Raw genomic sequence first — 14,424 nt, 5'->3', positions numbered from 1 at the left:
CCAGCTGTAAACCCATTGGCTGTTAAAGTATTTTTTTCTTATAAAAAACTGACATTCAGTTTATGTGTTTATGAGTACACTTTCAGAATGCTCTCAGTTACATAAAGATCCATACTGTATGCATCGGTGAGTGTTGTGGTGCTTATGGGGTGTCGCGCCGGGACGAGTGAGCATAAGGGTGAGAGGGAAAAATCCCAGTATACTCACTACAAATATCTACACCACTGCATCTATCTATCTATCTATCTATCTATCTATCTATCTATCTATCTATCTATCTATCTTCTGTAGAAATACTGGAGAGATGAACCCAAATGCAGGCGATGTCGGGGGTGAACAAAAAAACACTTTTAATGAACAAAGACAAAACAAAAGCCCACATGGGAGCAAAACATACACGAAATACTAACAGATGACTAGACTAAACTTGACAATGGTACAAACACTATACAAGATAACAAATGAATGATACAAAACGAACGTGCACAGGACTGCGGACACAAGGGCATTAAATATAAAAAACTAAACAGGATAACAAGGGGAAAACAGGTGAGGGTAATGAACTAATGATTAAATGATGAACTGTGAGAACAAGGGGGCGGAGACAAGAGACGGGACACCAGAGGCACATGACCCAATATACAAGGCCATGAGCCTCCACATAGAACATGAGGCTGTCAGAACCCTGCCATCATAATAAAACATAAATATAAAACAAGGCTCTATGGCATGATCCTGACATAATCTGCATCTGAATACTGTAGTCTACTTGTCTCTCTAGTCACTCAATCAATGCTCTCAAGGTGGGCTTTGGTAAATTCTCTCCCCATCGTGATGTGGGAAATGAGAATCATTGCAACTGCTGTACTTTTTCGTATTATATTCGGTTTTGTGATGCCCAACAACATAAATAAAATGGATAACAGTTTATTACCAACAAGCAAATTGCACAAATTCTTAGAAAAATTAACCTCGCAACACTCCCTTTAAAGCAGGGGTGTCAAACTCAATTTCATCCCGGGCCACATCAGCATTACGGTTGCTCTCAAAGGGCCGGTTGTATTTGTAAGAATATATTAATTAACTCTTTTATTACTGTACATTGCATAATTTTCTCTGTATTTGATTACTATTGGTTTTGTTAATAACTCAATTAATACATAGCTTTGAAAGTAAAAGCCCAGGCAATGACAAAATGTTTTAAAGTGTACAACTATTCTAGCCTGGTCCTTTCCTTTCCTTTATTTATATAGCACCAGTAAACACAACGGACGTTGACCACTGTGCTTCACAAAGCATGAGGCAAAGAGATGAATAACATAAAATACATAAAACATTCAGAGTGTTAAAAAAGTAAATTTAAGTAAATGCTCGCTCCAAAAGATACAGCCTCAATTTATGTTTGAACTGACATACAGAGGATAGAGATCTCAAGGAGAGAGGTAGGCTATTCCAAAGCCTAGGACCAACAACTGCAAAGGCACGGTCCCCTTTTGACTTTAGGCGCGAGCTAGGCTGGACCAGATTAAAATTACTCGTAGACCTTAGCGACCTTCCAGGTAGATAGATGTTTATAAGTTCGGCTAGATATGTAGGAGCCAGACCGTTTAGAGATTTAAAAACAAACAGCAGTATTTTCATCTCGATTCTGAACGACACTGGCAGCCAGTTAAGGGACTTTAGAATTGGTGTGATATGTTCATGCATGCGCGTCCCAGTCAGGAATCTGGCAGCTGCATTTTGGACTATTTGTAGCCTTTTAATAGAAAACTGGGGGAGAGCTACATATAAGGAATTACAGTAATCAAGACGAGATAGAACGAAAGCATGTAAAACTTTTTCGAGCTCGATCGATGAAAGGAAGTGCTTTACTCTAGTTAATAGCTTCAGGTGAAAGAAACATGATTTTACCACTATATTTATGTGTTTCTCTAGTTTTAAGGAGGAATCCAGAACCACTCCAAGACTCCTAACCGTAGGTTTAAAATCACAGTACATGTCTGCCACATTGATGGTATTTTTCCCATCAACAAAGGAGGGGCCGAACACAATAGCCTCAGTTTTACTTGAGTTAAGATGTAAAAAATTTAAGGACATCCAGGATTTTATATCATTTAGGCATGCGTAAAGGGTGTCAAGACCCTTTTTGTCATTGCGCTTAAAAGGCAGATAAATTTGAGTATCACCTGCATATAGATGGAACGAAACCCCATGTTTCCTAAAAATTGATCCCAACGGCAGCATATACAATGCAAACAAGGTAGGAGCCAGGATTGATCCTTGAGGAACGCCATAAGTAAGAGAAGCTACAGACGAAACAGAATCTCCAATACCAACTGAGAAAGTTCTATTTGTGGGATAAGACTTAAACCAGCTAAGAGCATTTCCCCGGATGCCCACAAACTTTTCAAGACGGGACAGTAAAATTCTATGGTCCAACCAGACTCTGGTACATTCATTTCATTTGTACAGATAGTCTGGCCACGCTCCATTGCAAAGTGTTACTTCCGTTAAGGAGGGTCCTCTGTTGAAGTTTAAAACTATTGGATCTGCGCAGAGTCACTCAAGATCTGCCATAGGCGATCGCTAATGTGTGGTCGTGACGTATATCATGCACCGAAACCGGCCGGAAACAAGTCCGGATAATCAGACCAACAAAACTTAGCACACCTGGTTATTGCTCCGGCTTTAACTTCTGTATATTCGGCAGTTTTGCAACAACTGACCCAATAGCTTTTCTCACGTCTTTCTCCGCTGCCATTACTGAACTACAACTCAAACTGACGCACGACCTCAACGTCATCGTTCTTAGCCACCCCCCTCTGTTCGCTGATTGGACCTGCAGATTTTTGCAGGAGAAAACGAAATCTACATAGCAGTCCCAGACGTAGTACTGAAGCGAAATAAAAATTAAGCAGAAGCAAGTAGGAGGGCGGAGCCAGGCTACAACTATTCTACAGATTTTTTTTTAAGTAAATGTGGTAACAAAAACACGTTATATTTGAGCACAATCAAAATTTTCAACATTTTCAACATTTTTATATACTAATAAAGAGTTTTACCATCTCCACCGCAATATGCATTTATTAGACACAGATACTCTCGCTGTCGTCATTTCTTGCTCTCTTTGCAAAAAAGCTGTGTTTTTTTTACCTGGCTTTGAGTGTCTGACTGATTGACTGACGTCTCATGAGTTAAGTGTTGTATAGATCAGTAGTTCGCGTACTTAGCGGAAAAAGATGTGTTGTAAACTAAGCCCAGATGGACATCGCTAAACATTTCTGTAAACGAGACGAAAAACATTACTTAGCTGAATAGGATTTGGTCTTCCGACCCTTTACCACCATGTATGTTTTGATTATCAAGCGCGTGAGAGAGAGGGAAAGAAAGAAAAAGCAGATACTGGCCGTTTCTCAATCAAAGGCTGCAGCCTATGGGGGTCGCAGGGTGCATACGTCATTAAGCCTGGTTTATCTGAATTAAATTCGCAAGTCATAAGCATATTACAACAATTTACTATTAACTAAGAATAACAATCAACTTTATAATTGTTAATATTCTGAAACAAGACAAGACAAATCTTGATGATGTATGCAGCCTAGAAATCCGACCCCCGGAGGCTGCAGCCTTCACATTGAGACACGGCCACTCAAGTAGACTGCGCGCGTGCGGGGCTCAGCTCGTTCTCTCTCCTGCAATCATCAACATTTTCACTGTAATTACATTACAAAAAGACTTTGGCCGAACAAAATTTTGTTTTGGTGGATGCTAAAAAAATCAATGTAGGAAATAACCTGCAAAAAAATAAAACTTATGATAACAATAAAATAATAATAATGTAAATCTTACGGGCCACATAATTAGCATAATTTGTAAGCTTTCGCGGGGCAGATGAAATGAGGGGGCGGATTTGGCCCACGGGCCTTGAGTTTGACACCCCTGCTTTAAAGTGTTACACAAGTGTTTACTTGTGTAATCTTTTCGCAACATTTTTTTACACGACTGTATGTGAAGTTTTAGCTCATACCATATACATAATTTATTATAACATGTTAAAATTGCCCCTTTGAATGTCTAAGCAAAAATGTGCTGTTTTGGGGTATGTCCTTTTAAATATAAATGAGCTGTTAAATAATCTTCATGATGGTGGTTTGTTGAAATTAAAATTAAATTGTGCTGTCAGTTATTCTCTCTCTCTCTCTGGTTTGATATTGCAGCTTAAGGGGCAGTATTATTATACAACCCCAAAACAGAAAAAGTTGGGACACTGTAGAAATTGTGAGTAAAAAAGGAATGGAATAATTTACAAATCTCATAAACTTATATTTTATTCACAGTAGAATATAGATAACATATCAAATGTTGAAAGTAAGATATTTTGAAATGTCATGCCAAATATTGGCTCATTTTGGATTTCATGAGAGCTACACATTCCAAAAAAAGTTGGGACAGGTAGCAATAAGAGGCCAGAAAATTTAAATGTACATATAAGGAACAGTTGAAGGACCAATTTGCAACTTATTAGGTCAATTGGCAACATGATTGGGTATAAAAAGAGCCTCTCAGAGTGGCAGTGTTTCTCAGAAGTCAAGATGGGCAGAGAATCACCAATTCCCCCAATGCTGCGGCAAAAAATTGTTTTCTAAGTTTCTCAGAGAAAAATTGCAAAGAGATTGAAGTTATCATCATCTACAGTGCATAATATCATCCAAAGATTGAGAGAATCTGCAACAATCTCTGTGCATAAGGGTCAAGGCTGGAAATCCATACTGGATACCCATGATCTTCGGGCCCTTAGACGGCACTGCATCACATACAGGAATGCTATTGTAATGGAAATCACAACATGGGCTCAGGAATACTTCCAGAACACATTGTCAGTGAACACAATCCACCGGGTCATTCGCTGATGCCAGCTAAAACGCTATAGGTCAAAAAGGAAGCCATATCTAAACATGATCCAGAAGCACAGGCGTTTTCCCTTGGCAAGGCTCATTTAAAATGGACTGTTGCAAAGTGAAAAACTGTTCTGTGGTCCAACAAATCAAAATTTGAAGTTCTTTTTGGAAAACTGGGATGCCATTTCATCCGGACTAAACAGGACAATGACAACCCAAGATGTTATTAGCGCTCAGTTCAGAAGCCTGCATCTCTGATGGTTTGGGGTTGCATGGGTGCGTGTGGCATGGGCAGCTTACACATCTAGTAAGGCACCATCAATGCTGAAAGGTTTATCCAAGTTCTAGATCCATATGATCCCATTCAGACGTCGTCTCTTTCAGGGAAGACCTTGCATTTTTCAACATGACAATGCCAGGCCACATACTGCATCAATTACAATGTCAAGACTGCGTAGAAGAAGGATCCGGGTACTGAAATTGCCAGCCTGCAGTGCAGATCTTTCACCCATAGAAAACATTTGGCGCATCATAAAGAGGAAGATGCAACAAAGAAGACCTAAGACAGTTTGACAACTAGAAGTCTGTATTAGACAAGAATGGGACAACATTCCTATTCCTAAACATTGGTCCTCCTCCAGCTGTTCCTTAAAGGTACATTTAACTTTTCTGGCCTCTTATTGCTACCTGTCCCAACTTTTTTTGGAACGTGTAGCTCTCATGAAATCCAAAATGAGCCAATATTTGGCATGACATTTCAAAATGTATCACTTTCAACATTTGATTTGTTATCTATATTCTATTGTGAATAAAATATAAGTTTGAGATTTGTAAATTATTCCATTCCTTTTTTACTCACAATTTTTACAGTGTCCCAACTTTTTCTGTTTTGGGGTTGTAATAAGATCCCCTTTTGACATCACAAAGGGAGCCAAATGTCAATTACCTACTTTTCAAATGCTTGCAGAGAATGGATTACCAAAACTAAGTTACTGGGTTTTGCACATTTATTTTATTTTCCAATTATAGCACTTGGAAAAGACTTTCATGATATATCTCCTTTAAGTTTTCACATTGGACCCTGCTATACAAACACGATTTAAAACTGAACTGCATGCTCTTGCTAGTTTTATCTTTACCATTTGACCAAATGCACAGGAACCTTAGAAAATGTTTAGTACATGAATTATAAGTTTAGAATCCTGCCTCAGCCCGTTTAACATAAAATGAAACTGAATCTTAAAAAAACCTGTATTTACTGCATGTTACTGATTGTGGTAAGCATTGACCTGTAAGCATTTTCCATGTATGTAGAATGTTCTGATTATATATGAGGACTGATCGCCAGGCCCACATGCTTCTGATTCTGCAGAGCTGTACTAGAGTTTCCTCATTCTTCAGAAATGAAACCTAAGTGTGGTGCTATGCATCAGTGAATAAATTCTTGCCCTTTCAGTGAAAACCACCATAAGTGGAAACATGCACTATTGTGGGTTATAATTGTAAACCTGACTTGGCTAATGCTGACAAACTTGAGCAATTATAAGTTATCCCTGCTGCCACCAAGATTGAAAGATGAGCAAATATATTTTCAATGTGATCCTTTTAGTTGGTAAGTAGCCTATATGTTGCTTAACAATCTAGTATTCTAAATTTTAGTTTAACTGTTAGAGTAAGGGATTAATAGAACATATACAGTTGTTGTATTGTTGTGTTATATCCCTTAAATTTTTTGCTGTTTTGGGGTATGTCCTTTTAAATGTAAATGAGCTGTTAAATAATCATTATGATGGTGGTTTGTTGAAATTGAAATTAAATTGTGCTGTCAGTTATTCTCTCTCTCTCTCTCTCTCTCTCTCTCTCTCTCTCTCTCTCTCTCTCTCTCTCTCTCTCTCTATCTCTTTCTACACTACATGGCAGTGCCATGGTTGGATATTGCAGATTAAGGGGCAGTATTATTATAATGTTAAATGTAAAAAAAAAATTACCTTCTCACCCCAGGTATCGCCTCTCAACGCTGGATATGTGCATCCATTGTGGATATGATTGTCCAACACGAACAAAATGTTACTTTGTCCTGTAATGTAAATGCCAGCTCTACATTGGAATGGTTTCAGTTGAGATCAGAAAAGATGACTTTACTAATATTTGCACAAAGAGGAAAAATTAAACAAAAAAAGTTTATTATTGAACATAATGAGGATGCAAGCCACTATCAGCTAAAAGAAGACAATATAACTAAGTTTGTAAGTCTAGCAATAGTTAGGGTTGGAGAGCCTGACACTGGCTTTTATTACTGTTCTACGCGAATCAATGGAAATGGAATGCATTTTGGGACTCCTGTCAGACTCACATTAACAGGTTAGTGCTACTCAGATTGTCTAAAACATAACTTACTTATCATTGACATTCTGATAATTTTATGGAAATAGTGTGTCTACTACTAAGTAAAATACATTTTAGTGAATCACTTTCCCCCTGTAGTCAATAATTTTATCTAAAAGTCATCTTTGAGATTTCAAACTGCTGGAATGAGACTGTCTTTGGGAAACACAAACTTTATAGAGAAAACACTCAGCAGTGGTGGAGCCAGAGGGCTAATTGGGGTGGCAATTGCGGTATTGCTATTATACATAGCGGTATTGCGGAAAGCCGGAATTTCTTGTCAATGGCAGGGAAGCGTTTTCTCGTAATTGACGAGTTATCTCTTCAATGGCGGGGAAAGAGTTAATACATAACACAACCGCACGTCTGCATCCCCCTTAGTGGGGCCCACTCTCGTTATGCTTGTATGCTCTTGACGCTTTTGCTGCCTGTTTCAAACTGAAATACTGTAGGCACAGCACGTTAAACTAGCGGTAATTAAACTAGGCCATATGTGATGCAGATGTAAGGTTCCTGGACATCTTCAAGGGTACCCAGGGTCAGTCCATGACACACACATGATGAAAACAGCTTCTTTTACACATCAGGACGTTACCCCCCTTTTGGAGTAATGAAAACAAGGTTGAGGGATTGTGCAGGGCACATGAAGAGACATCTCCTTTATGAGAATTATATATATGTAATATATTTAAGAATTGTATAGTAATTTGATATTGTTCTTCTACTGTCTTGCCCCAAGTTTTAAACTGTTGGCATTAATGTGTTTGTATTGTTGTAATAATTGTTATTGTTACATATTTTCAGCCTGAGAAGTTTTTAATGATAAGTAGGCATGTTCTTACCTTGATATTATTTTTTGTTTTAGGAGTGAAGTGGGGTGTAGTAGGATTTCTACAATTGTTTGCATTAAATCTTTTAAAACACACTAGATATGGTGACTGTGCTTCATAGAAATGATTCACATCTAGAAAAGCCCATATATACTACTCAACAGCAGTAAATATTGCAACATATGTAAATATAACAATAATACATATTCAAATATAAATGATTAAAACTCTTAAAACATAAATATATTTCATTAATATCTAAACAGTTGTGCAATTGAACAGGTAATTTTAGAACAATAATACATATTCAAATGTAAATGATATAAATTCTTAAAACAAATAGATTTCATTAATATGTAAACAGTTGTGCAATTGAAAAGGTAATTATTTTCACATCTTTTCAAACCTTCTTTCAAAGAGGTCTAAAAACCTCTTGTGACTTCGTCTCACTCTCTTCATGGCGCCTTTGCTCTTGAAGGGCTTCCTCGGTCAGGAACTCCATAATAGGAGTACTGGTTGGCATTCTACTGGGTCCTGTGTCAGGGGTCCAGGATGCTGCTGTGGTGGAGAGCTCTGAGGTGGAGGGCTTCACAATATCCTAAAGAAACTATGCAAATCGTGTTACTTTTTTATCTCCTCATGAAACTTAAAGAGAATGTTTACGAATCTGATGTCAGTGGATATCATGAAAGTACTGAATTAGATGGTAAATGATTACCAAATGATTATCTGACTAGGTCCTCTTTCCGGCAACGATCCCAAAAGAATAACAGGACGAGTTTTTGTTCACACAGACGCTTGTCTGGCAATTTTATGGGTATTTTCTGGGATTGTCATGGAATCCTCTGCTCCTGGTTGGAATGATGCCACCACCACAGGGGGTCCATCGCAGGCCGGGCACCCAAAACCTTGTGCATGTCTCCATAGTACTGCCATGTAGCAACAGTGACCTCACCCTGGTCTATCCCTAATCAAGATAGCTCTACCATTATCAAACCAGTCCACCGGTAAAATCAATCAAGGAATAGTAATATCCAGCAAATTCACTTCACACAAATTTAATCTAAAAACCTTAATATGAAGTGTCATGATAAGGATTATCAGCTCAACAAATAGCGCATACGTTTAGCTGCCTTCGATCTAGCAGTTAACTAGCAATTCAAAACAAAAACATTACAATTGAAATTTTTTTTAAAGTATCATAAAACATGAGTGTCAAAGTTATAATAATCAATCAGAAATTCATACATTTTACCCCTCTTTTTCAAGTGTGGTCCTCCGCAAACATTGTTTCAAGGGCAATGTGGCCCTACGCCTTGGCCCTAGCCCTTAATCAAAATAAGAATTGAGACACCACTTCCTCTCACATGAACGTGCAAAACCGAGGGGGAGGGGTAAGGGGTAAGACAGAGAAATGAGATGCAGCCTTATGGTGCATTCACACCAACCGCGGTAGAGGCTGCAAAAATGCGCTAGTCACGTGTAGTTGAACGCTTGAACATTTGAGTTTACTCGCTTCATTCACAGGGAAATTTGCGTCATGGGAGGGGCTTCTGCGACTCCGCTGAGACTCTGCTCGCTTCCGGTCCTGATTGGTTAACGTGGCGCTGAAATCCGCCGAAGTTCAAATTTTTTATTGGTAGGCGCAAGATTGCGCCTAATTGCGTCTTTGCATTGACTTAACATGTAAATCACTTCCGCTTGCCGTGTCTACCGCGTCTGGTGTGAACCCTGCATTAGTCTGCCAAAATGTCTGCCCAGCCCCACTAAATATTGTGATTTATTCCCAAATCTGTACACAAAGTTGTGTTAGCTTTAGCCCAATTTAAATCTCATATCAAAATGGCAGTGGCTATGCACTGTATTTTACTCTGTTATTCTGCAGATTTTTCAAGTTCATGTAGATTCCGCAGCCACAGCACATAGCAGAGTGAACGTCACAGTACAAGATGTGTACATTAACTGATAAATGACATCTGCATGTGTTTAGTAAAAAAATGTATAGGTATATATATTTTAATCTCAACCTCATTGGGGGCTGACACTTGGGTAACCTCTAGAAAAAAGGTTGTGTGCTTTTGAGAGAGAGACAGAAAGATACAGTAATGTCTGCATTAGGTTAAGGGTGCATAGTTGGGGCCCAAATACATGAATTTGCCTTGGGTCCCCAAATCACTAAATCTGGCCCTGTGGGTAGGCTACTGTATGAAGCACGATGCACGTCACGTTTTCAAGTTCAAGGCGGCAATCCAGTCCAACACAGTGAATCTAATAATCATACAGTATCAGTTCAAGAATAAAACATGGCGTTGGGTTTTGTTGTAAAAAAACAGTGCAAACAAAAAAAGAAAGGCCAATCTTTTAGATAAGCATGGACTTCATTCAGGCCACAGAAAGACGAATAATACACACAATATTCCATTGTACGCTAAAATCACTGTGAAATGTTTGCAACAGTTATTCTCTTAATAATTGTTTTTAACAATGTGCTGCGCTGCCGCATGCCGAAATATGCGTGTTGTTTAATAGGGAAGTGAATTATTTGAGGGAGTGAAAGTATAGTGATTAAATTTGGGGTCACCCCTCTGGCTCCGCCACTAATATTAAACAGAGTTGTAAGATAAAGTGCCATCCATACAAATAAAAAATTATGTATTTCACACATTTTCCACTTGCTTTGTCAAGATGTTCAATTTTGTCTTTGACCCTTAATATGGCATGAGTTAAATATTTGATGTGTATCGCTTTTAACAGAAAAAAAATGTAATCCTGTATCTTGTGTGTGACGTTTAGTCAAGTCTTTACTGTTATTAGTTTTCCTCTGTCTTAAAAGCTTTGTCACTATATTGATTATTATGTTTGAAATAAACAATGGAATATCTATTGTTTTTTTGTGGACTCCCAAAAATAAAATTTAACCCCATGTTGTTCCAAACCCGCAAGTCCCTTGATCGTCTTCGGAAGACATTTTAAGATATTTCCTATAAAAACCAGGGGCCTCACTTATCAAGCGTTCGTACACACAGAAGTGTGCGTAAAGTGTGCGTAGGAACAGTTTTACGCAAAGTGTGGAATTTATCAAATTGCACTTATACGTAGAAATGTGTGTAAATATACGCACACCTCGGAGTATGCGTACGCAGAGCATCTAGTGGTAGAATAGCGATACTACACAGGACCGTCCATCCCCAGCATTAAAAGAACACTTTGTCTATTTATTATCCACCCCCAGGTGTTAAAATTGATTACTTTTAATAAAGTAACTGCAAAACAGTGTTGAAGTTAATTAATGAAATTAGTGTCTAACCCTATGTAAGAAAGCGCCGTCAAATGCTTGACACAGTGCAATGGCTTATCTTGCATTATTGAAAGACTTGGCAAATAATCCATTCCGCCGGGAGCGCGTTTTCAAAGATCGCGCCGATGATGATGGTTATGCGGCTGTCCAAGTTCTGTCATTGTCTGTCCTCCTACAGTTGGACTGATTTCACGTCGGTGTGCTGTGACGCTTTTTTTTTTTTTTTTTTTGGCTGATAATTTAATGTCAAACCACTTTTTTATTTCTAGAAGTGTTCTCATACCCAATGGAATGAAACTCACTAGTAACATGTTCCCATGCAGATTTGTTTTCTTTTGTTAGTCATTCCTCCCATACTAAGTGAACCAAACAGATGTGTTATTAACCTCATCCACCAGTAACTCAATTTCTGTGTCTGTAAAGTTTCTCTTTTACGCTCTCTTTGCCATTATTGCGATGAGGGGAGGTGTTGTCACCATATATGGTTCATCGGAGGGGTTTCGGAATGCAAATGACCATGAACGTGCACGAGCATGGTGCTTAAGAACACATGGGATTTATCATCAAGGATTACTTACTGATGTGCGTACGAACCACGTGCGCACGTTTGATAAATCCCAATTTTTTTTTACTTAGGCACATTCTACATTTCATTCGTAGGTACAAATATAGAGCATTTTCTACGCAATGTTGATAAATGAGGCCCCAGGACTGTCCCGTAAACTGCTAATCCACTGACACTATTCAAGCCCAGAAAAGAATGAAATTACTGTCACTTTTACATGCTATAATGATGCTCAGATAAGTTTTAAGTGATACAATTATCGATTACAGGGGGACTTTAAATAGAGTGTGTGTGCGTGCGTGCATGTGTCTGTGTGTGTACCTGGTAATTATCACATTGTGGGGACCAATTGTCCCCACAAAGATAGGAATACCAGTATTTTTGTGACCTTGTATGGACATTTTGAGGTCCCCATGAGGAAACAAACTTATAAATCAAACAGAATGATGTTTCTTGAAAATGTGAAGTAGCAGAAAGGTTTCTGTGATGGTTGGGGTAGGGTTTGGGGAAGGGAATATACAGTTTGTACAGTATGAAAACCATTACATCTATGTCCCCACAAAACATGGAAACCAGAATGTGTGTGTGTGTATATATATATGTATATATTGCAGTTTTGGTATTAGCCAACAAAATATTTTTTTCCGTACATTAGGTTACTTTCTAAAGAGAGGTCTTTGTTCTCTGTTGTTACTGAGCTGAGCATGTTGCTATTCTTTTAAAAACGCCCTTCCAAATGTTCCTGTGAAACTTTGTGGTTTTGTGTTTCAGATGCTAAACTGAGGGGCTTTTCCAATGCAGCAGACTGCAGCACGCGTTTGATCTGTGCTTACTCTGCATGTGGGTTGTGTGGTATTATTTGTGTTTGTGTGCTTTGTTATAAGCAAGGTGAGAAACCGTAAATTCTTTCCTTAATCCTTTTAATCATTTTAAATGTCGTTGTTGTGTTGTGCCTACATACCTTAGCAATTTTATTACTAATACTTCCACTTGCTCACTCAGATAAGCAAACTACAATTCGCTGATGCCAAAATAGGTCAAACTGATAAGTGAGTCATTAGTTATGTACTCTTATAAAAGAATTCCAACACACACACATACACAGAGCTTTCTAAATGTCACAGTTTATCCCCCCCCCAAAAAAAACTTTAAAAGGTTCCAAATAGTACTTCTATTGTTTTTTTTGTCTTAGTAGTAGTAAAAAATTAAGCATGGTTTTACAACCGTTACTATAGTTTTTTTGTTTTATGTGTAGTAAAATCATAGTAAGCATTTTTATGGCCTACATATGAAGAGTTTGGTTCCAAAACGCAATAAATCCATTTTGACAAATTTCGGTAAAAACGTGTTTTCTATACCAAGAAAGTGACAAGATGAAAACCACTATTTTCTGTTACAAACTTTCACATAGCATCTTTAGGTTATAAAAACATAAGAAATTCAAATCCATAACTTGATTTTCAAAGATTTATTATAAAAACTAATTATTTTTTCCACAAAATGCAATAAATCCATGACAGTTTTTTTATTTCAAAATGCTATAAATCTATTAAATCAATGTATAAATGTGCATTCATCTTTACCATTTTATATTTATTTAGTTGACTAGTGGTATACAATGATTAAAAAATAAACATTAATGGCATTAACCAAAACACTTACTTTGTTATATTAAGACCACATTGCTTCGGTTATATTTGACGTCATCTCTTTACATTTTCACAGCGATCAGCTGTAAAATGTTTTGGTCCCGCTCGATTTTCGTTGACTTTGAGTAAAATAATGTAAAGTTTTCATAAGATCCTCTGGGGTCAATGTTAGCATGAGAAGCTTGATGCTGTCTGGAGAAAAAGCAGCCGAGTGCCTCTCGCGGAAATTATTAGATGTTGATGGCTTACGTTTCTTTCCCGTCACAGAAAACCACCACAGGTTTAGCAATGCTATTAAAGTATTATTTTGTTTTGTTTGTTGATCACGAAGTACAAAGTAGATGAGGAAAATTAGGATTCCGTGTACTCAGCGCGCCGCCATGTTTGTTTACATTGCGTGAATGGTCCGCTGTAATATCAGGAATGGATTTATTGCGTTCTGTAAAAAAGGAGGAGTGGCGTTTGTCGCATTTTGGGAACAAAGGGAGAAAAGATGACAGAATATCACGGCGGGTATTGGATTTTGCGTAAAATTAATTATTTACTTTTAACTACTGACCTGATATAATACTGATTTTGGCAGTAACTCATTTTTTTCAAAAATGGCGTTTAATGCGTTTTGGAACCAAACTCTTCATATAATACTTCACATTTCACGTCTTAAACCAAGTGGTAAGCTTTTGCTTTCCTCCTTCTTTTGAAGCGCTTGGTCGCTCCAGAGCATCTGCCGTTGCTAAGAAACTTAAGCATTGCTTGACATTGTGACGAACATCCATAAACTTTGTCTATGAGATTTTAC

At 37.9% G+C, this 14,424-nt stretch overlaps 1 protein-coding gene across 1 annotated transcript in view; it reads left to right on the top strand.

The window, feature by feature from the left end:
- The first annotated feature begins 6,335 nt into the window (after window positions 1–6,335).
- Window positions 6,336–14,424, top strand: part of LOC135773169 (uncharacterized) — a 29,910-nt gene continuing 21,821 nt past the window's right edge. The window contains exons 1-3 of the mRNA XM_073812711.1: window positions 6,336–6,510; window positions 6,900–7,259; window positions 12,748–12,864. Coding sequence (XP_073668812.1) covers window positions 6,474–6,510; window positions 6,900–7,259; window positions 12,748–12,864 — 514 coding nt within the window. The 5' untranslated portion in view covers window positions 6,336–6,473. The remainder of the gene's footprint in view (window positions 6,511–6,899; window positions 7,260–12,747; window positions 12,865–14,424) is intronic.

This window comes from Paramisgurnus dabryanus, chromosome 19 (assembly GCF_030506205.2).
Source record: "Paramisgurnus dabryanus chromosome 19, PD_genome_1.1, whole genome shotgun sequence".
Classification (NCBI taxonomy): Eukaryota; Metazoa; Chordata; class Actinopteri; order Cypriniformes; family Cobitidae; genus Paramisgurnus; species Paramisgurnus dabryanus.
The sequence above is the reverse complement of the archived record's forward strand: the minus strand, read 5'-3'. Positions and strand labels throughout refer to the sequence as shown.